At 46.1% G+C, this 20,307-nt stretch overlaps 1 protein-coding gene across 1 annotated transcript; it reads right to left on the reverse strand.

Annotated features, from left to right (window-relative positions):
• Window positions 1-469: 469 nt before the first annotated feature.
• On the reverse strand, window positions 470-16,226 carry LOC119441954 (endochitinase-like). The gene is made up of 9 exons (XM_037706636.2): window positions 16,084-16,226; window positions 15,093-15,184; window positions 13,429-13,716; window positions 11,097-11,359; window positions 8,869-8,972; window positions 8,030-8,153; window positions 6,642-6,833; window positions 4,081-4,200; window positions 470-1,101 (listed from the first exon to the last, which is right to left on the reverse strand). Exons 2-9 carry the CDS (start codon window positions 15,157-15,159, stop codon window positions 949-951), a joined length of 1,311 nt encoding a protein of 436 aa, XP_037562564.1. The 5' UTR covers window positions 15,160-15,184; window positions 16,084-16,226; the 3' UTR covers window positions 470-948.
• Window positions 16,227-20,307: the final 4,081 nt, after the last annotated feature.

The raw sequence follows: 20,307 nt of genomic DNA on the forward strand, positions 1-20,307 counted from the left end.
ATGAAGGCTCCGTCTTTCTGTGACCTCTTTGCCTCTTTTAAACAACAAGGAAAGAAACTAGAGCAGAACTGTGTACAGACGAGGACACAATCTGGATGCCCTTCGCGCTTACACATTCAACGGATAAGGGCGTTCATGTTGAAATTTGAAACCATCCCGAAGGTCACTGCCAGTGCTTACCTGTGCAGCGAGCGTTCCATCTTTCACACTTCCTGGTGTGTAAGCTAGCGAGACTCTTGCCTTGCGCATTTTCTTGCAGAAGCGCAGCTTCACTAAAATTCATCACGTTTGTTCCAACCGAACTGGTACGAAGATATGGTTGGTGTACTTTAAATGACTACCAGAAGCTTTTTATTGCAGCATTTGCTGGATAATGAAAAAGGAGTGGTAGTAAGCGAAAGTCCGCTTTAAGTGGTACCGTTATTAGCGGGGTTGTTGTTGACCCTCATTAACAAGACACTACGCAAACTCGTTGTGACACGCCTTTATTGTCATCGCGTGGATGACTTCCACGGCACAGATAACCATGTGTATACTGCAACACGCATTCCAAACAATGTGGCGTCTGTGGCAATTAGACAGTTCTGATAAAAGAACATGAAACAGTTCTTATACTCGAAATCACTACTCGAGCCACAGCTGCTCACGCGTTTTGTTTCGAACGTAAAATAGTTGTGATTCTTGCGTGTGCGTAGCAACTCCACTGTGATGTGCTGCAAGTGTAATGAGAAATGTGCCAGCGCAGAGGTGGGGCTGTGTTTTTGGCGGTGAATGCGTTGGCATGGCTCGCTTTGGTGTTTTCGAGTAACATCAATCGATACGCAGGGCGAAATCATGCAGCCTGTTCCACTTCACAGCGGTAGCATTCCTGAAAGATTCCTGAAAGAGTTGTGCTTGACATAGTGACTAGGTTGCCACCGTCCTGACTGCGACTGTGGACGTCACCCTTCAGGCCGACGCAGGGATCTCGTTCTTTTCGCTCAAACCGTTCTTGATGGTCTTGAGGAGGATGTTGGGTTCGCCGCAGAAGCCCCGGAAGTCGTCCAGGTCATTGTTGAACACGTAGACACCGCGGTAGCCCTCTTGTTGAAGGAAGTCAATCTGGAAGAATAAGCAAGCGCAAATTTGAGCAGCTCTTTCACCTCTTATGTTCTCCGCCCAAAGTTTCAAAGCCACTTCTTGTACTGCTGCAGATGTCACCGGGACGCTTTGGGCAGTTCATATGTGCATAGATTAATGGTTAACTATAGCTTGAGGAAGGGAGAGGCGAGGTTGCTGGAAACGTTGAGTTGACAAGGTCCTTACGTCTGATAAAGTGCTGGCGGAAATTTTTCGTTTTGAGCACCCCTGTGATGTTTGGGTGGCGCATGAGCAGACCTTGAATTCTGACTTAGTGAGGGCTTGTGTTGTTCAGCCTTGTCCGTGTACCTTTTTGAGATCTTAATTTTACTATATATGAATGAGATTAAAGGGAAACCGAGGGGCCCGATTTTATTAATCATATCATAAGAAGCCAACAAACAACGACACCAAGGTCAACATAGGGGAAATTACTTGTATTTACCAAGTGAAATAAAGAAATGATAAATTAATAGAATGAAAATGGATGAAAAAACAACTTTCCGCAGGTGGGGAACGGTCCCACGTCTTCGCATAACGCGTGCGATGCTCTCACCAAGGTTTGTGAGTGGTGGCGCTGGCTAACACTCCCATGGTTAGTTCTAGTAGTAAAACATGAATACCCCAGAACGTGGATGGGAACGCGGTGCCGCGGTGGCTCAATTGGTAAGAGCATCGCACGCGTAATAGGAATAGGTGGAATCGTTCCCCACCTGCGGCAAGTTGTTTTTTTCAACCATTTTCACTTTTCAATTAATTAATGATGTATTTAATTCACTTAGTAAGTGCAAGTAATGTCCCCTATGTTGCCCTTGGTGTCGTTTATTGGATTCTTATGACATATATACATAAAGACAGACACACAGACAGACACATTATATATATATATATATACATATATATATATATATATATATATATATTGTTTCGCCACAACTTTTACTTCAAGGAAGTTATCAAAATATTCTTTCCGTTTTCCAGTACAAGCCATCAATGCGCCGCACGAGCAGGACCACGACCACGCTTAAACTTTTCCGGTAGCTATAGAGACTCAGACGCGAGTTTTAAGAGGTTGGCACGGATGCTTAGAATTTGATTTAGAGCGCGAGCTGCACTAAAACATCTGCTGTGATCACTCAACGCCAATGACGTTTTGCAGCTTAGCCCGAGGACGTGGGTTCGAGTCACGGACGTGGTTGCCGAAAAAGCAAATTCAGCGGCTGAGGTTTTCGTGGATGTAAAACCACATTTGTTGGCACTTAATCAGTAACCCTAGACTACGGCGTATAATATGGCACAGGCGAAGTTTTCGGACTGAAAATTTAAACAAACAAACAAACACTCTGCATGGCCTTCGGATGGACGCACTCGAGATGGTTATGACAATGGCAACGAACAGCTAAAGTAACGATAACGCTAAGGACAGACGCGCACAAGCATGTCGATATGATGAGAATAACTGCTGAAGGGGTCACTATTCTGGATCACGGCCTTGCTGCACACTGTCAATTTCCACCATATTGTTGAATTTTTCAATGCTTGCATTTTGAGCCAACCATGCGAGCCAATCAGAGCTGAGAAAATGGTGGATTTCACAGTCGGGAGGAATTTGACAGTGCGCAGAACAGCACCCAAGATCCTTGACGTGGGATTGTGGCCGCCCTACGGACACGTATAAAAAATCATGGCGATTTTGTCTCTTCTGTGGCACATGAACGCGAACGTCAGCAGTGAGCAAACGAGCATTAAACGGGCCCGTGAATCAATTTATATATAAAAAATATTGTGCGAGATAAACTCCATGAAACTAAAGCAGTACGCAGGTTATTTTATGACATGTCAACAGGGAAAGTTTTTTTTTCGCAAAGCAATTGCGGAAGAATGGTAAAAAAATGTTTTAGTGTGCGTTTTCTACGTGGTCATAACTACAACTGGCAATAATAATTACCATAAGAACAGCACTAACAATGAATGACACATGAAAGCCACCACAAGGAAGGGGACTGAAAGTTTTGGCAAGAGCTGCAGGTGAAATGGTCAACAATGTTTTTGAGGTAAACCACTAGCTATACCCAGAAAAATACGACCTACTTGTAGCCGGAAGCAAGAGTGAAGTATTATGCATCAAACTAGCAACTGATGGCTGAACTTCTGTTTGATTATTATAGCTCAGTAATTGGCTTTTCACAGCTTCGCTGCACGTATAGCAGCTGTCAGTTAGGGTAACATGGACACAAAGAAACAAAGTAGGAAATTTTTAACAGCGAAGCTGTTTAATCCAGTCGTAATTTGTGCGTGTGCCACGAAATTATCATCATCAGCATCGGCTCGACCGTCATTGTCTTCTTACGCAGTTTAAGCCAGCCGTAATTTGTGCGTGTGCCATGAAACTGCCGCGCCGTAGCCATGGCAACCGGCGACGCCGCACAGACACGACTCCACCGAGATCCCGCCAGCTGCGTACTACTGCGCATGCGCCGTGACGTCATCCTGGCGCGTCTACGCTCGCCGCCCGAAATAACTAACTAACTAACTAACTAACTAACTAACTAACTAACTAACTAACTAACTAACTAACTAACTAACTAACTAACTAACTAACTAACTAACTAACTAACTAACCAAATAAAACAAAATGAACGTTCTTGGCAAGGCAGGATTGGAGCCCGGGTACGCACGGTCCGAAGGCGAGCGTGACAACCACTGCGCTATGCACCCACGCTTGCAGAACATGCATTTATGGGAACCATATGGTTGCATTGTACTGACGATTGCAGCACAACTTCCTTTGAGAGAGAGAGAGAGAGAGAGCCCAGCTACAACCAAGCGACGCAATCACTCGGGCAGCTTCGCTTTGTCTTGAGCTTTGCGCAGCCTAGTGCAAGCTTCCGCCTTTTTTAGAATTCTTATACCGCTGCGCAGCCCAGCTTAGGTTAGGCGTAAGAGAGTGGTTATGCGTACCTTGTGCTGAATGCTGACAGCATCCTCGTAACCGATCCACTGGTCCCTGTAGTAGACGTACGGGCACTTGCCTTCGTCGTCGAACTCTCGTTTCCAGTTTCCTTTCAAGTTGAGGCAGATCTGAAATGTGCGAACGACAGAGCTAGATTAGTTAATTGATATGGTGTGCAGAGTGGGTATGAATTTCTTTATGCCTCCTGTTCTTGTCAAGTGACAAGAAGCTACGGAGGAGGCTATAGACTACGTGAACAGGTAACGTGTTGAAAAGAGTGAAAGGTTCTGGCACGGGTTTCCAAGCCCTTGCGATCCAAATCCTCTTCCTTGAGGCCCACAACAAAGAAAATGGAAATGCGGCGGTCTCAAATAATGCCCGGCTATATACCACGAGGCCGGCATGGTAAAGTATATCTACAAAGTCAGCATGCAAGCATGTGCGAGCACAAACCTCGCATCCCGGCAATTTTCACACTGCCGCACACGGTAGAATGCCAACCATGAGTAAGATTTGCAAGAAAGTCGTGCTTTTGCTCCTGGGCCGTGTTCTGGACGCGCATGAAGAATTCGACGAATGAAAATTTTACCACGTCACTTCATTTGACAAATATTTAGGGAAAAACACGGCAGAATTCACCAGTGATAGCATAGACATGTTTGTGCAGACTCCAGAGTAACGCAGCCTATTCACCTCACTGTATGAATCACGACGTGCAGCCCTTAAAAATATTACATTCTGACGATTCACGTAGCAGAACCACGATATGGTTATGAAGTGCTCCGCAGTGGGGTGCTCCGGATTAATTTTGACCACCTGGGCTTCTTTAACGTGCACCTAAATCTACGTATACACGAGCGTTTTTGCATTTCTCCCCCATCGAAGGGAATCGAACCCACGACCTCGTGCTTAGCAGCGCAACGCCATCGCATCTAGACCACTGCGTCGGGTGGGTGTCGCTCTTGAGCAGGGTCCGACATCTGTCGCAGCGCTATCTTATTCCTTCGTTAATTTCAACATCATGCGGTAAGAAGCAATGTGGAGCTTCGAGTGCATTGTCAGTATGCGTTGTGGATATACATGACCAATGACGTAGCGCGCCCTTTTCGCCGCGTCATTATTTGCCATCTGACGCACCTTTGCCGAATTGTCACGCGGCAGGTGCCGGCGGGCGAGCAGCTGTACAAGTTAAATAGAACGAGAGACAGAAAACCTGAGGGCGCGCTGCGTTACGTTGTTTAGATCACTGTGCCGCTGGCACGCGAAATCACGTGCGAACCGCAATGTGAACCAACTGCGTATGCGGAAATTAAAACAGAGCACGGCAGCCATGACAATCTGTGGCGACAGAATGAAATGAAGACATATTGCTCATAGAATAAAGTTGGCGGCGCTCTTAGTATCCTGCTAACATCGAAGTTGCAATAATGATAAATACTTTGCAGACGAGTACGAGTAGCTATTGCGAGGGTGGCTGTGTATAAAATAGTGCTCAGGAAACAATCCCCTCTGCCAAGTAAAGCTCAATTACCTTTTTTATTTCGTGTCAGATGTTTTAGATCCCGAAAATTTGGTATTATCATCTCTGAGGTTATTAGTAGGAGAGAGGCCAGATTTATTTACTCAGTGCTACTAACTGCGTAACCATCTTCAAATGCGAACTAGAAGGACTCACGAGAAAAAAATCGATGTTACGCGAAGCAGTGTGCGGGGAGCCTACCAAGTTAACGAAACAACCACGAGAGCACCAAGACGTAGGCGGCTGTTTCATGACCTACATGACACACATGCTATGACATTCATGTCAGGAGTTCCTCAGGAGTCCCTTTAGCTAGGCCTAGGAGACCTTAAGGCGATAGCCTTAGTCGTACTCATGACTATGACTTCGACCATCAACCTTCAGCCTTTTCTTTCACTTAGTACCCACGTCCGAACGCATTTTAGTGGTTTTTGAGTGTTAATGTTTTTTCGCAGAGTCATTGCCATTTTTGCGGAGTCATGCTCATGACTACGACTTCTGCCATCATCCTTCAGCCTTTTCTTTCACTTAGTAGCCAAGTCCGAACCTTTTTCAGTGGTTTGAGTTTTAATGTTTTTTCGCGAGGTCATTGTCATTTTAGGCGGCTGTTTCATGACCTAGATGACACGCATGTCATGATATTCATGTCATGACCTATCATTTATGTTCGTCCTACACTCTTGCAATACTATGCGAATTTTGGTACATGCCAAGTTAACGAAACGACCATGAGAGCACCAAGACGTAGGGGGCTACATAGATAGATACTGTCAAAGTGGCAAATGTTCGCCAAGAAATGCTTCGCATTTAACTAAGTTTAACATTCAACAACTGATGTTGAACTGCTATTATATGGTCCTGGACATCGAGTTCTATAAGACTGGAGATTGTTAGCGACAGGCTTTTAAGCAGCGACGTCTTACCGTGCATTTTTCACGTGAAGGACATGCTCGCACTCGCTTCTGCCGATTCGCGCTTCGTAACTTGTGCTAACTATATGCGTATCTTGCGACCTGCGAGATCTAGGGAGAGTTGCTCGGCTGTACTGACCTCGTAGTAGGCGAAGACCTCGTTGCTCCTAACAAAGGGCCCGGCGTGCGGCGGCACGTCGCGGTTGATGAGGGCGTGGAGTCCGTGTTGTTGCGGATCGAGCAGCGTGAATCCCCGGCCGAAGAAGGCGATGCCCATCACCACCTTGGACTTTGGCGCTCCGCCGCTCACGATGCGGGCAAGGCCGTCTTTCTGCGGAAAAACAAGGAAACGGGCGCGCGTGATCGGAAGGTGTGCCGAGAACAGATCGCTCTATACTTGTAAAGGTAAGCCGAAGGATACGCCCGAAAGGACCAACAAACAACAACAATATTAACGCCCAAGGTATAGAACGGCGTAAACTTGTGGAAACGCTGAGAGGCAACGGAAAGTAAGCTCAGCGTGACTGAAACTGCTGCGTGGATAAAGAGCCACTGAAGTCGACAGTTCTATCAAATGATTTGACTTCCGAGAGGCAATTTAGGAGAGAAATCATTCGGAAGAAAGCCCAGAAGTCAGCTTGATGCGTGCACGGTTCTGTCCTGCTACTCGGCATGGGAGAGGAAAATGAAAGAGGTGAAAGACGGTGACTGTAGAGGCAGACAATAATTTTAAGAAATGTAAGAAGGTGCTGATAACAGAGCATGCACATGCCTGCTCAATTGGGCGATAAACGTGTAATGGTAATAAAGCCACGTGGGCACGTTGTGGGTGCGGTCACTTCCCAAGATGAAGTGTTCTGGCAACGACTGACGGGACCGACACTCGTAGCCCTATGGGTCATTGACACACAGCACGTGCTCTTTCCTTTTCGGTATGCCACGATCATGACAGTTTAGAATGTCCGCAAAGGCAGCCCCGGCATCGGGTTAAATCCGCAATAATTACAAGGCAGTACAAAGGGCCACACGAAATAGAACACGTACAAGCCACAACTACCGTGAACGCTCTATGTGTGAAGGCCACAACAAGTAAGCAGTCTTACATGACTTCGCGAATGATTGACGACAGCCTCAAGCACGAATACAGGTAGGAGAACAGGAGCGTTCACTGAACCAGGGCGTGAACCCAGGCTCATTAGTGTTCCATGATACAACAAATCACAGCGTGCAACCAAACTGGGGCTATGTCTCTGCTAACTTTTATTTGAGATTTAGAAGTTACGAGTGTGCATATAACATATGTTGCGTTCAGAGAAAAATGCTTGTTGGATGTCAGCGCTCGTCGTTTTCCGTTTTTCTCGTCGCTGTCTGGTTGCGCGTTGCGATTTGTTCATTTATTTGCAGATATGGCTAAATGTATTAGTAAAAGAAGCCCTATTAGGCACAATCCAGTGCGTATTTAATAAAGAAAGTAATCCTAGTCAGGCTAGTCCAAAGGCCGGACTCTAATCTCGGATGTACACTTACCACATTCAATGTTGCTTGCGGGCCGACGTCAATAGACCTGGAGTAGAGTGGAGTGTGCACGTCTGTAACTCCGTTCCAAGCTCCCCTGAGGTCGTAGGCCTGTGCATTGATCCAGTCGACGTACCTGAGGGCAAATGATGAAGAGCAAGAAACCATTGTACCTTCGATGAGGAGATATTTAAAGCGTGGAGAGAGTGTTGATCATCATCAGAATCAATGTTAGCTCATTTGCTGTATGAAAGCTTTTTCGTGAAGTGCGTTCTCTTGTGTCAGCGGGATAGACCCTATGGCTGCAGAATGTGTAATCTCAATACGCCACGGGATCTCCGGTCACCAAAGACTGCATTTTCCTTCTTTTGACACCCGTATAGAAAGAGCTCTTTGACTAGCCGTGTTAAGTCGTGTGGAAATATTTTTTCCATAAATGCTGGCAGTACGAAAGTGTAGCAGTGGTGATGTATACATTTCCTGCTGTCGATAGAAGACGTGTCTTTCAAGTACCTTCTGTTACCTTCGATTAAATAAGGTCAAGCTGTCGAGCTTTCAGCCCTACAGTCGTGCTGCATTTAGGCTCTGGCATAGTATTTAGCTCCAATTAAGCAAGCTGCCCATTTAAAACGCGAACTTCCACCTCTTTCATCCGAAAAATCCTCGCTTGATTTAGGAACGACGTTTTTTTCGACGTTTTCATCGCTATATATGCGTAACTCGACAGTTAAAAACATCGCGCCGTTTCTTGGGGTGTGAGTAAAAAATAAAGTAGACTAAAATCTGCTTTACAGGACTTATCAATGGCTGCCGTTAGCAGCCAGCGCAATGACTCATAGCACGCCACTCACTTGGAAATTTCGGAAATGTTGTATCCGGGATCAAGGAACTCCTCGGTAACTGGCATGACGACCGTGAGCAACAGGCCTTTTCCTTCAAAAGCACCAGCCAGCTCCTGTTGGTGAGAAAAAGAAAGTACACTACAATTAATACACAGACATTTGTTGTCTCAAACAGGAAAAATGCTCCAGCTCACGATTTCCCCACTCATAAATACTGCATGGATACAAGGGCATGATGTTGCACGCTGTTCTCGGAGAACATGGGGGTGACCAGGAGTCTTGTGCAGTGCGCGGGAAGATTGCTGCGAAAACAAATGTGCTGCGAGCAGATTGAAGAGCCACCTATCCGCACTTCGAAGATACGCAGAACACCCCTTGAAGCTCCACCATACAGAAAGCGGCTTCACTATAGTGACTGCATGTATACATAAAGTGACTACGTGACGCATTTTATGCTGATTTACAGGCAGACACATCCAGAATAGTGAAAATATTGAACCGGAAGTGTGAACCGCGATTGTCATCATCCTCCTCCCTTAAGAGGGGCTGATCAGTGAGCTACGCGCAGGCATAAACGCTACTAAGGAAAGCAGTTGCTGCCCTGACGAAGACAAATACTCTTGTCTAAACGTATGGCACCAGCGACACTCCTCGTTTGACCATTCCGTGCTCGATATTTCTTGTTCGAAGAGCGGTTGTCATTCTCGGTGATGGATAAAAGTTATCGAAAACATATTACTGGCTTGCATTCTTGAGTGATCTCAAAATATCTGGCATAATTTCCAAGAAGGTGGATTTGCTGGCATTGACATGGACGACTAAAAAAAGATGACTGACCAAACAAAGTGAGAAGAGCAAGAACAAAACAGAACGAGAAAGAGCCCTTGTATGAGCAACGGCAAGGTTTACTTTGCCTTTATCGCGCAAGAACAAACGTGACCGCCTAACACTTGCTTGTTCCCCACAAGCAAGAAAATGCCCTTGAACAAAATATTTTTTCTTCTCGTTGTAGAGGTCGCAATTGCGCATTCATGTGTGCATTTGTACGCATACCGCGTCGGTGTACAGTTTACCATCTTATCGCACGCAATGTCATCCGACTGATGCTCTCCGATGTAGTCTCTTCCTCAATTATAGTTGTGACGAAACTTATGTTATTCAAGCTGCGTCAGGCCTGTTTCGCGCACTTGGAATGTTGCCGGCGATATGATCAGGCTGGTAATTCCCTTACTGGCTATTCTTTTGATGAGAGCCTTATTGCCACTGTAGTTTCGCAACGTAATTCTCGCAACTCTTGTTTTTAGAGTAGTTCGCGACGGTCATCGCGTTTTCTGCAAGCTTAGTTGCAGCTATGTATTCGCACAGGAAAGAAATAAACAAGAATGCTACAGCACCTTATTGCACCCGCCGCCTCGACGCGACTCAAAAGCGTGCGTGACAACCCATTAGTCGCTTTGTTCGGTGGCAAGAAACCGCTTAGCCTTGAGAGTTTGGGTGGCGTGATTCGTTTTACGCAGCGACGAAGTTCCCTAGATTTTGTCCGGCTAATTTTGTGCAGCATTACGGAGGCTAACGGCGCGAGGAGGCTTTACCCGCTTCTGCGCAAGACAAAGCAGGCTTGCATCCCGAGAGCCTCGAGATAGTGAGTGAGCTCGGCGCTGGAATAAAGTAACTTAAGGGGCCTAGAAACCTAGCTCTACTTGACCGCAAGCGAGGCAAAAGGAATATACACAGATATGGAAAGCGCCAGAGATCGTTGCAATAATGTGATACAGTTGATAACGTCCTCTCATCGCAAAATATTGTTCATGAACTCTGAGTCCCGTATCCGGGCAACCTCTGGAGCCGCCCGGATACCCGTATACTGTTCTGGCTGAGAAGGCAATGTATACGTGATGTAGGCGTCAGTTTGCAAGGGACTACTCATATGCAACACTTTAGAACCACTGACAACTTAGTGAACACCTCCTGCGAAAGCTTGCTTACCACACCATAGTACCACAGCTTTATCTATTCGTCTTTTAGAACGGCCCCAATGCCCTGGGAAATGGTAATGGTAGAAATACGAGGAATCGTATAAGTCAAGGGTGTTTTTATAATTACTGAATATTTTCTTTGTCTTCTCACTAAATGAGTAGTAGTCTGCGGTTGCTTTTATCCTGCTGCACAGAACTAATGGAACCACATTTGTCGAGCGTTCATTTTCCCAGCTCCTATTATCGCCCATTCCTCCTCACCCTGATGAGGCTGGCGTAGTTTTCCTTGTCGCGTGGCGATCCTCCGCGGTAGGAGACACCAGGGAAGCGCCAGGCCATGTCCACGCCGTCCAGGTTGTACTCCTTCATCCAGAGCAGGACGCTCTCGATGAAGAGCGCCCTCCTGTCGGCGTTCGCGACGAGCGCGGAAAAGACACCGATCGGGTGCTGCCAGCCGCCAACCGACAGGAGAGTCTTCAGCTGGGGGTACTTGGTCTTTATGGCCGTGAAATTTTTGAAGAGTTCTGCAAAGAAGGCATTAGCTATTAGACAGTTGAGCACTGAATATTCACAACAGACTACGCGCAAGAGGCATAACTCGTTGAGGTTGCACATCTGGGTGACTGTTTCAGGAGAGGTGCTTATACTTCTCAGATTTGTAGCTCGTGTGACGAGTGGATAGCTATATAGGAGGCACGGACAGAGAAAACGCAGTCTCGGGTGTGGAACTGTTGACGCAGTAAAACGGCTTAGAGGAGTCTCTGCGCCTCGCGCTCGTATTTCTACGTGATACCGGCTTGCTGGCAATTTGATCAATCACTTCTATTTTGACATCAAACGCATCAGTTGGCTAACTTGCAGGCCTCAAACCCAAGCGAAAAATTACATCACCACCAATATGGCCTAGATGAATAGAGGCTGTCAAACTTCTATAGGGTGGCTAGGGGCGCCAGCATTTGGCGTAAATGTTGGTACGTATATAATATGGGATCACGGCTTCCTGAAATCGGGGAGTGCGTAGCAGCCACGGATATACCGTGGATCCGCAGATCCTGCTTGCATTTAGGCCAAATGCCGGCGCAACCCACCCCATCGTGGCGCACATGGCGGGCATTGACGTGGCCATTGCGGACACGTGCAGACGTTGCCGGTGAACTGCAGTGGTAGGAGTAAGGTGCCTAGGACTAGCCCCTCGCAATACTCCCGTTTACGAAGAAACCAATGGATGCGCATTTATGTTTTTGTGCTTATGTGGACAGACCAAGGAAACTCGGTGATCGGCGACTACAATCATAGCCCTGGTAGTCTCGATAGAACGTACCGCTGCATGGCACCAGATTAAAAAAAAATGAAATTATGGGGTTTTACGTGCCAAAACCACGACCTGATTATGAGGCACGCCGTAGTGGGGGACTCCGGAAATTTGGACCTCCTGGGGTTCTTTAACCTGCACCTAAAATCTAATACACGGGTGTTTTCGCATTTCGCCCCCATCGAAATGCGGCCGCCGTAGCCGGGATTCGATCCCGCGACCTCGTGCTCAGCAGCCCAACACCATAGCCACTGAGCAACCACGGCGGGCATGGCATCAGGTAATGATCGCACATATGACAACACTGACTTAAACGAGGAGCTGCTTTAAAAATCGGAATGTGGCTACAAACTGCTTTTGTATCGGTTTTAAGTTTGACGTACACTATTATCATAAATAGCTTGTGTAAACAAAAATATATTTGTGTGTTACGGCCGCGTGTCATATCACTTTATGGCAGTGTTTGTCTTTTCATGCGGCATAAAGCGTGTGTTGCATGCAACCTTTATGTGCACGTATAATTGGCTGTGTTCGATGTAATCCAACAGGGAACGACGGCTGACAACGGTGCGTACCAAAACTTCAACGATGGTAGCCAGGCGGGCGCAGATTGGGTGCAATCTCGCGATTGTTGTTGTCACTTCCATAGCGAAGCAGGAGGGTGTGATCAGATTGCACGCCCGTCACGATTAGTGTTGTACGCCTGCGCCAGTGATTAATCTGGAAAGTACCGCGATACACGCACAAACAGCGGACGCATTCTTTTGCCCGCGTGATAAGATTCGATGACCGACGACAGTGCTCGCCGCTATGAATGCTATTGAGTGTTCATTGTCTTGGCACCAGTTCGTCTAATAAAGAATTTCGGTTATCATCTGACATTTTTGTAATGCGTTTCATTCTGTACCTTCAATGCAACGTGGTATATTAACGTTTCACATATACCAAACATTCTTGCGTAGTAAGAACTTTAGGCTTGATTTGAAAGCTTCGTCACAGGTGAGCATATAGAACTCACGAAATAATGTTTCCGTGTTCGATTACTTTTTAAAAAATTTATTTCATAGTCGTGCGTTCGTCTGTGCCACGTAGGACATGATATACGATGCGAAGGAAAAGCGGTATTCCATGCGAGACACGATACGCAAAACGTGCTATACCTCTCCGAGCCGCAAACACTGCGGACACGATTCTGAGCCAGTTGCCAGCCTTCGCGAAAAGAAAAAAAATCAAACTGCGGCAGGATTTTTTGCGCTGTAAGAACGAGTCAAGGCTGCTCACCCCTGTTGCTCTCGTATTCAGGCACCTCGCTCCTGAGCTCCCAGGTTTCCGGGTTGACACCCGCGTAGGCAAAGTTGACGTGCGTGCACAGGTCTCCTGGGATGTTGTTGACGCCGTAGTTGGCCGGGTGGGGTCGCGTGTTGGCCCAGCCGTAGTAGTAGCACACCACTGGCGCCGGACCCGAGTGCGCGCCCGCGTGAGTACTCGGTGTGGTGCTGGTGTTGGTTGACGCTGGGGTGGACGACGAGCCCGCCGCCGTGCTTGCTGTTGATGCCATTGTGCCACTACCTAAACAAACAAACATGCAAAAAATATAGTTACACTCGTACTGTGATGAGTTTGATTATGAACTCCATTATAGCGTACGTCGGATATCAAGCGATTATGCGCTCATTCTTGGGCTCCGATGGAAGTCGTATCTTGTATCGCGCGCTATAAATGCAAATGAAAAAAAAAAAACGAATTGTGTCTGCTATTTTCGAACGTTTACGCAGGGTCTCATTTAGGTGGATTGAGGTTTTGATTCCCGCACTGCTGAAATTAAATTGGTATTATGACAGTAGCCCGCATATGCTACAGCTTCGTTACGAAAACATTATCCTGCACAAGCTGCATTACATCTTGACAGCGTAGTTGACACGCTCAAGCTAAGTGCATAGAACGACCGTGCATGCTGAGTGATGGCATACCTTGCTCTACCGCCTTGTCTTGAGTTTAAGCGCTTCGTGGTGATATTGTCTTATAGGAAGTGGAACTAACCAATTTCTCGTTTCAGGCCGAAACTACATTTTTTTTGTGCAACAGGTGATTGTCTTCGTGGACTACTACAGATAAACTAGAAGTTGACATCGCCGTGAGTTGGTCTATTATCGAATCAGTGACCTTCGTCTTTTACAAGATTAGGAACAAATAAAGTTTTCCCAACTATGGCCGCTGTCTCCTGAACAATGAAATAATCGCTTATATCGGTGATATAGTTGCACTGGTGTGAGGCCCTATCTTAGCCCGCTTTAGTAGTTTTCCGACTTCGAAGCTCACCTTATTTCTGCGTCTTGTTCGTTCGGCTCAGCCTACTACGTTAAATATTACTGAAGCTTCACATGTAGTTTGCACGGCTTCAAAACATTGATCATCGTTAATAGCTTTTATGTATCAACTGTATGCGACGTCTGTTTTATAGGCCAAGCCAGTCCCTTCTTTATCTGCTATAGCCATATGTGATGACATTGTAGGTATACTCTATGTAAAAAGAAAAAAAAAAGAAGTTGAGAAAGAACTGAACAATACACTACTATCTCGCTAACATGATGAGAAAAGTGGAAAGTTAGGTATGGGATGCATTATGTAAATTGAGGAGCAGATACACGGGCATGCAGGCGAACAGCGCTGTGCGCACAAGAGTCGTTTCTGCCTGCATGGTCAGCGGTGTCTATGTGGTGACCTTCGCCTTAGACCTTGTATTTACTACGCTGTTGATTACTCCGCCATATAATGTTTATTGGCGGACAATGACCTTCGTGAGCTTAGGCACTCGAGGTTGATTTTTTTCACCCTCTCCTTAACGTACCGGCGACTAGAAAAACCAGTTTCGTCGGCGACCAGTGTGTCTAACGGCTTTGGGCAGCTGCTCAGAGCCTGTTCATTACAATAAGCCGAGCACTCACCGCTTTGCTGGGGCATGCCAAAAGCGCAGGTCAGTAGTAAGGCGAGCGGTAGCGCAAGTAGCTTCATGGTGATTCGATGGACCGAGTTAGAGCTGCAAAGGAAATTGGCAAGGAGCACCCGTGAACGCCGAGAAAAAGGGCGAAACTTTTGTCGTTTGCTAACGTCACTTCAAACGAACAATATTCGACATTTCTTCATTGCACGAGTTTCAAGAAATTCGGCCAAGACGCAGGCGAACATAGGGCGCGCCCCATCCTTCGTTCCTGTCAGCGGCACTTGCAACTTACAGCTTTATATGCAAATTTGTCTGAGCAATCGCGAAGGATGCGCAGCACCGTTGGAAATATTTACCCTCTGCATTAGCTTCACGAACTTTGACCTGTTTTGGAAGGCACCTTTCGCGAAACAATATATATATATATATATATATATATATATATATATATATATATACCTCGAAATTCTCACACTTCTGTAAACGTTCACTACCAAACGGTACTTGCATGGATGTAGAGCTTTAAATGCTGGCTCAAGGGTGAGTGGATATAATTAACCACCGCTCAAGAATGACACTGCGCCAAGTAGCCGTGAGATAGATTGTCCCCTTGTTATCAGACTAAAGTTCCCAGTTTAGATCGTCGCGAATTTTGAGAAAATTTAATTTACCGATTTTAAAGTCCCGGAGAAACACGCGGCCTGTGAGGGTTGTCACAGCGGGGGAACTCCGGATTACTTTTCTTTGAACATCTGGGGTTCGCTATATGCGGACGAGCGAGAAGTATCAGCCGGAAACAGAGTACATCCGCTGTCGAAAAACTCATTTTAGTTCGGCGCACACACATCCCGAGGAAGCTGTGAGATCTCGCACGGAAACTGATACCCACACTATATACTACACCTACATCTTCCACCAACGTCGGAGACGACAATCGGCGAACGAGAAAAAAAATAAAAAATAAAAATCGTTCAGACCGCAACTTTGGCGCTTACCTGCGAAGCAGTGCGAAAGCAGCGTGGATCACTGCGGTGGAAGCCGTGCGGACTGTTTATAAGCAAGAAAACGGCGACCAGTTTTGTAACGCCACGCCGAGATAGGGGAAGACCCGAGACACGCGCGATCGCGTCATTTGCTTTCACTCGCCCTCGTCAACGCTACCTTTTCTTCTTTTTTTAAAAATCTCTCTTCCTCCCCAGCCCTTTCTGCACCTCGACGCAGGCTGGTGAGCGCGACGCGTGAGCAGAGGACGTAGTCGAGCCATTTGCGCAACGAAATGTCGAGCGCAGAATGAAAGAAGGCGGGGTTGGCTCGTTGCTGGCGGAACTGGAAATGCATGCGATCTTTGTGTCGCGCTCGCTTTTGCTTTTTGTTTTTTAATCCGAGGCACGTGCCGCGGCCGATGACAGCCCGTCCGGTTCCTCGTATTCCTGTTGGCGACGGCAGTAACCTCAGATAGAGCGCGCGTGGGTGCAACAGAAGCCGAGGCGGGAGGCTCGCATCCGTATTTACGCGTATACGCTATAAATGTGGCTGAACCTCGGAGAATACTGAGAAACGAGAAACACTATATAGAAGCCTTGTGAATTGTTGTCATGTGCAGGTTGGATCGATCGACGACATCTTTGAATCAAAACGTTCTCCAAAGCACTGATATACATACAGTCGAACCCGGATACATCGAACCTGAAGGGGATCACAATAAAGCTTTATATATATAGGTAATTCGATATATCAAACAAAAATTGTGTAAAAAAATTTTCAAGGAGATCTTACTGGTGTTCGTTATACACAATAATCCGTTATATGTGGGTTCGATATTTTCGGGTTCGGCTGTACTTAAACGGGAAAGGGGGGTGGAGGCTATATACATTCGATGTTGGCTTGTGCATGCAAGCGCAGTATTCAGTACTAAATAAAAAAAAGAAAAAGAAAATAAGACGACCCGGAAACAGTAGTGCGTGAAAATGCGGATTAATTTTAACTACCAGACGATCTTTTAACGTGGCCCCAATGCACCGGACGCGGGAGTTTTTGCATTTCGCCCACACCTAAATGCTGCGACCGAAATTTGATCCCGTGACCTCGTGCTTAGTAGCGCAATGCCATAGCCGCTAAGTCACCGTGGAGGGTGACGATAAATTGTGGAAGGATAAGTTTGGTGTTTTTAATAATCTCCTATTTACAAAACGACGTTTCCCTTTGTCGCCTTGAGCAGTAGGTACCCTCTCCTTCACAGGCAGCTGGTACGTCTAACTGACCGGTGTTTGTCTGCGTGTCCACTGCACAAGCGGATGCAAGCCCGTTGCACTATAGATTTCGTATGGGAATACAATCGTTTATTCGGAAATGATCGAGAGTCCGGTGGCCTCAACAAGAGGATGCGTGTGATTTACGCGGAAGTAGAGCTCAGACGCGGTGTAAGTAACGAGCTCCTTAAGAGGAAGCTTTAGCTCAGGGCCAACTTTTCTCGTGTAGCTAAATTTGCCTATTCAAGTATTGGAACAACGCTGAAATTCACACATCAGATAAACATTCGACCGATAATAAATGTTTTTCTTTGACGCCTAATATAGCCGATAGTAGTGATTCTCAGAATCGTATTTTTTATTTAGGCTCTAGAATCATTTTCGAAAATAATCGGTGTCGGTAAATTCTAAAAAAGGGGAAGAAATCGAGACCCCATGCTGACGCCGTCTAACTTTACACTTTAAGCAGGACGATTCTGGTAACTGAATCTTCCGGAGCCTGCGACGTGGCCCCCCATGTTTATCGCGTCAATTCTCTTCTTACCCGCCGTGGTGACTTAGCGGCTATGGCATAGCGCTGCTAAACACGTGATCGTTGGTTCAATTTGCGGCCCCGGTAGCGACATTCGGATGAGGGGACGGAATGCTTTAACTTTTTTTAGTTTGCTTTAACTTTTTTTTTGTTTGAAAAGGGTTTACGCCCGTGAAGACCACAGCTGGAGTGGATGCATGAACATAATAATTTTTTTTATAGAAGGACACAAAAGTTGTTCGTATAAAATATGAATCAATTATTGAAGAAAACTGAATGGATGGAATACATTTTACAAAATATTCAATGGTAGAATGGCAGGTGACATTTTCTAGCTAATTGTTATAGTAAGAGTTTACAAGGAAATGTCCATTCGCTTACGTCAGTTTGGGAAATTACTCTTTCACAAATTTTTCGTGTGTTTCACAGCGATGTGTTCTGCCAGTTTTGTCCGCTTCGGGTGCCCTAATAGGCCCAGCTTACTGAGTTCTGATATCCATCGTTATCGCCCATAATTATAGCGTTGTAAACTTCATACTTCTGTTTTATTATATTATTTTATTATATTATTATTATTGGCAATATTACTTTATATTTAAGGTTTACATAAAAATACGTCGCAACAGTTAGCGTAGTTCAATATCACTGTTGAAAAGTGAGAATGTCGCGGAGAGAATATTCGTATTGTCTACAGTGTGTCCCAGCTAACATTTACCAAGCTGTTCAATTAAAAAGAAAAAAAAAGAGAAAAGACACGTTGTAAGATAAAGTTATAAAACTTACGGTGTTTGTGTGTCAGTGGTCTAATGAGCGAACATCGTATGTTTTAAAATTGCATCTTGCAGCGTGTTTCTTTAGTAATGTTTTTCGCCGAATGGCCTGGCTAAAGTTAGCTGGGACACACGGTACATAAAAGATATGCAGCGTATACACGTACGGAAATTTCGAAGCATACCGAAAACCCACCGTACCAATCAGAGTGTTCTCGGCTCCAACACATGAAATCTGTTGTTCCCTACTCTTCCAAGAAAATGCCTTTTGTGGGCTATATTATGGGTACACACATACACTTTTACTTTCACTTTACACTCCTAATGCTAACGCATTGAAAACGCTTGTCAACAGAAGCGGAATAGCGTCTTCATATGCCACAACAAAAATCTGTCTTAGAATGGCGTGTTGCTTGTTTGAATAACCATGTGTCAGCACACTCCGAACGAGTCCACCTCTAGCTTTACTACTAGTACTTGCTCCTATAAGAAGAATATACAGTAACTATACATTAAACAGACTACAATTACGCAGAATACAAAGTAATACACTTTTGCAGGGTGCCACCAAAGCGAAGAATTTTTTGTCCATGTACTAAAAGACGTACACTAAGAAAACGAGAGCTTGCACTACGCCGCGCAAAGCTCAAGGCACAGCGAAGCTTACCAATTGATTGCGTTCCTTTATTGTAGCTAGGTTGAACTTGGCTATGTCGAGGTTTAAACTTGGTTGTAGCTAGGCCTATACTCGTGTAGCTAGGTGGAACTTAATTGGTAGTAGCTATCTATAGGTTCGGCCTGCGTGGCGTTGCAATGCCGACAACGCGTTCCAGCAGACCGGCTCCGTGAATGCGTCTCTCTCTCTCGGACTTACGGCCGTCACTGCGCGTTGCATAGCGCAGCTTGCAACACCGACACCACGTTCCACCACGTTGCAATGCCGATAACGCGTTCCAGCAGACCCGCTCCATGAATGCGTCTCTCTCTCTCTCGGACTTACGGCCGTCACTGCGCGTTGCATAGTGCAGCTTGCAACACCGACACCAGGTCCCACCACGTTGCAATGCCGATAACGCGTTCCAGCAGACCCGCTCCATGAATGCGTCTCTCTCTCTGTCTCTTGCTCTCATTTTTTTAAAATCTCTCTCCCGAGCATAGCGCGCAAAACCTCTTCTTCACATCGCAAAGCATTGGCACGAGGGCGTGCGAACGCGCCAGCTGTGGAATAAGGCGAAGCTCGAACGCAATCATATGGCTCGGATAAATGCACATTCTGCAAGCGTGGCTGTATAGCCTAGTGGTTACGGGGCTCCAACAGTGCCCTACAAGTTTGGGATCATATCCGTTGTGATTTTTCGACTTTCTGTGCAACAAGTTATGTGTTCAAAAATAACTTTCTTTTATTGGGTCGTTTGTGCGGTGCGTTTCACAATCTATGTAAGAAAAAAAGTATAGCCTAGTGGTTACGGCGCTCGCCTTGAGACCGGACCGTGGGTACGCGGGTTCGAATCCCGCCTCGGCAAGAAAGCCTACTTTATTTTGTTTCTTTCTTCATTGCCGATGACGATAGTTTCTCGATACGAACCACAAATTACGGCTAGCTTAAACAGCTTCGCTCTTAAAAGAGTTTGCACCCTTGGGGGCGTATCTTCTCCCCAAACAATATTC

Source organism: Dermacentor silvarum, chromosome 2 (genome assembly GCF_013339745.2).
Source record: "Dermacentor silvarum isolate Dsil-2018 chromosome 2, BIME_Dsil_1.4, whole genome shotgun sequence".
In the NCBI taxonomy this organism is placed as follows: Eukaryota; Metazoa; Arthropoda; class Arachnida; order Ixodida; family Ixodidae; genus Dermacentor; species Dermacentor silvarum.

Coding starts and splice junctions, on each gene's coding strand:
- LOC119441954 (XM_037706636.2), bottom strand. CDS start 15,159: ATGAAGCTACTTGCGCTACCGCTCGCCTTACTACTGACCTGCGCTTTT. Junction 13,717..15,092: donor TGGCATGCCCCAGCAAAGCG/GTGAGTGCTCGG, acceptor TTGTTTGTTTAG/GTAGTGGCACAATGGCATCA. Junction 1,102..4,080: donor CTGTCAGCATTCAGCACAAG/GTACGCATAACC, acceptor TTATTCTTCCAG/ATTGACTTCCTTCAACAAGA.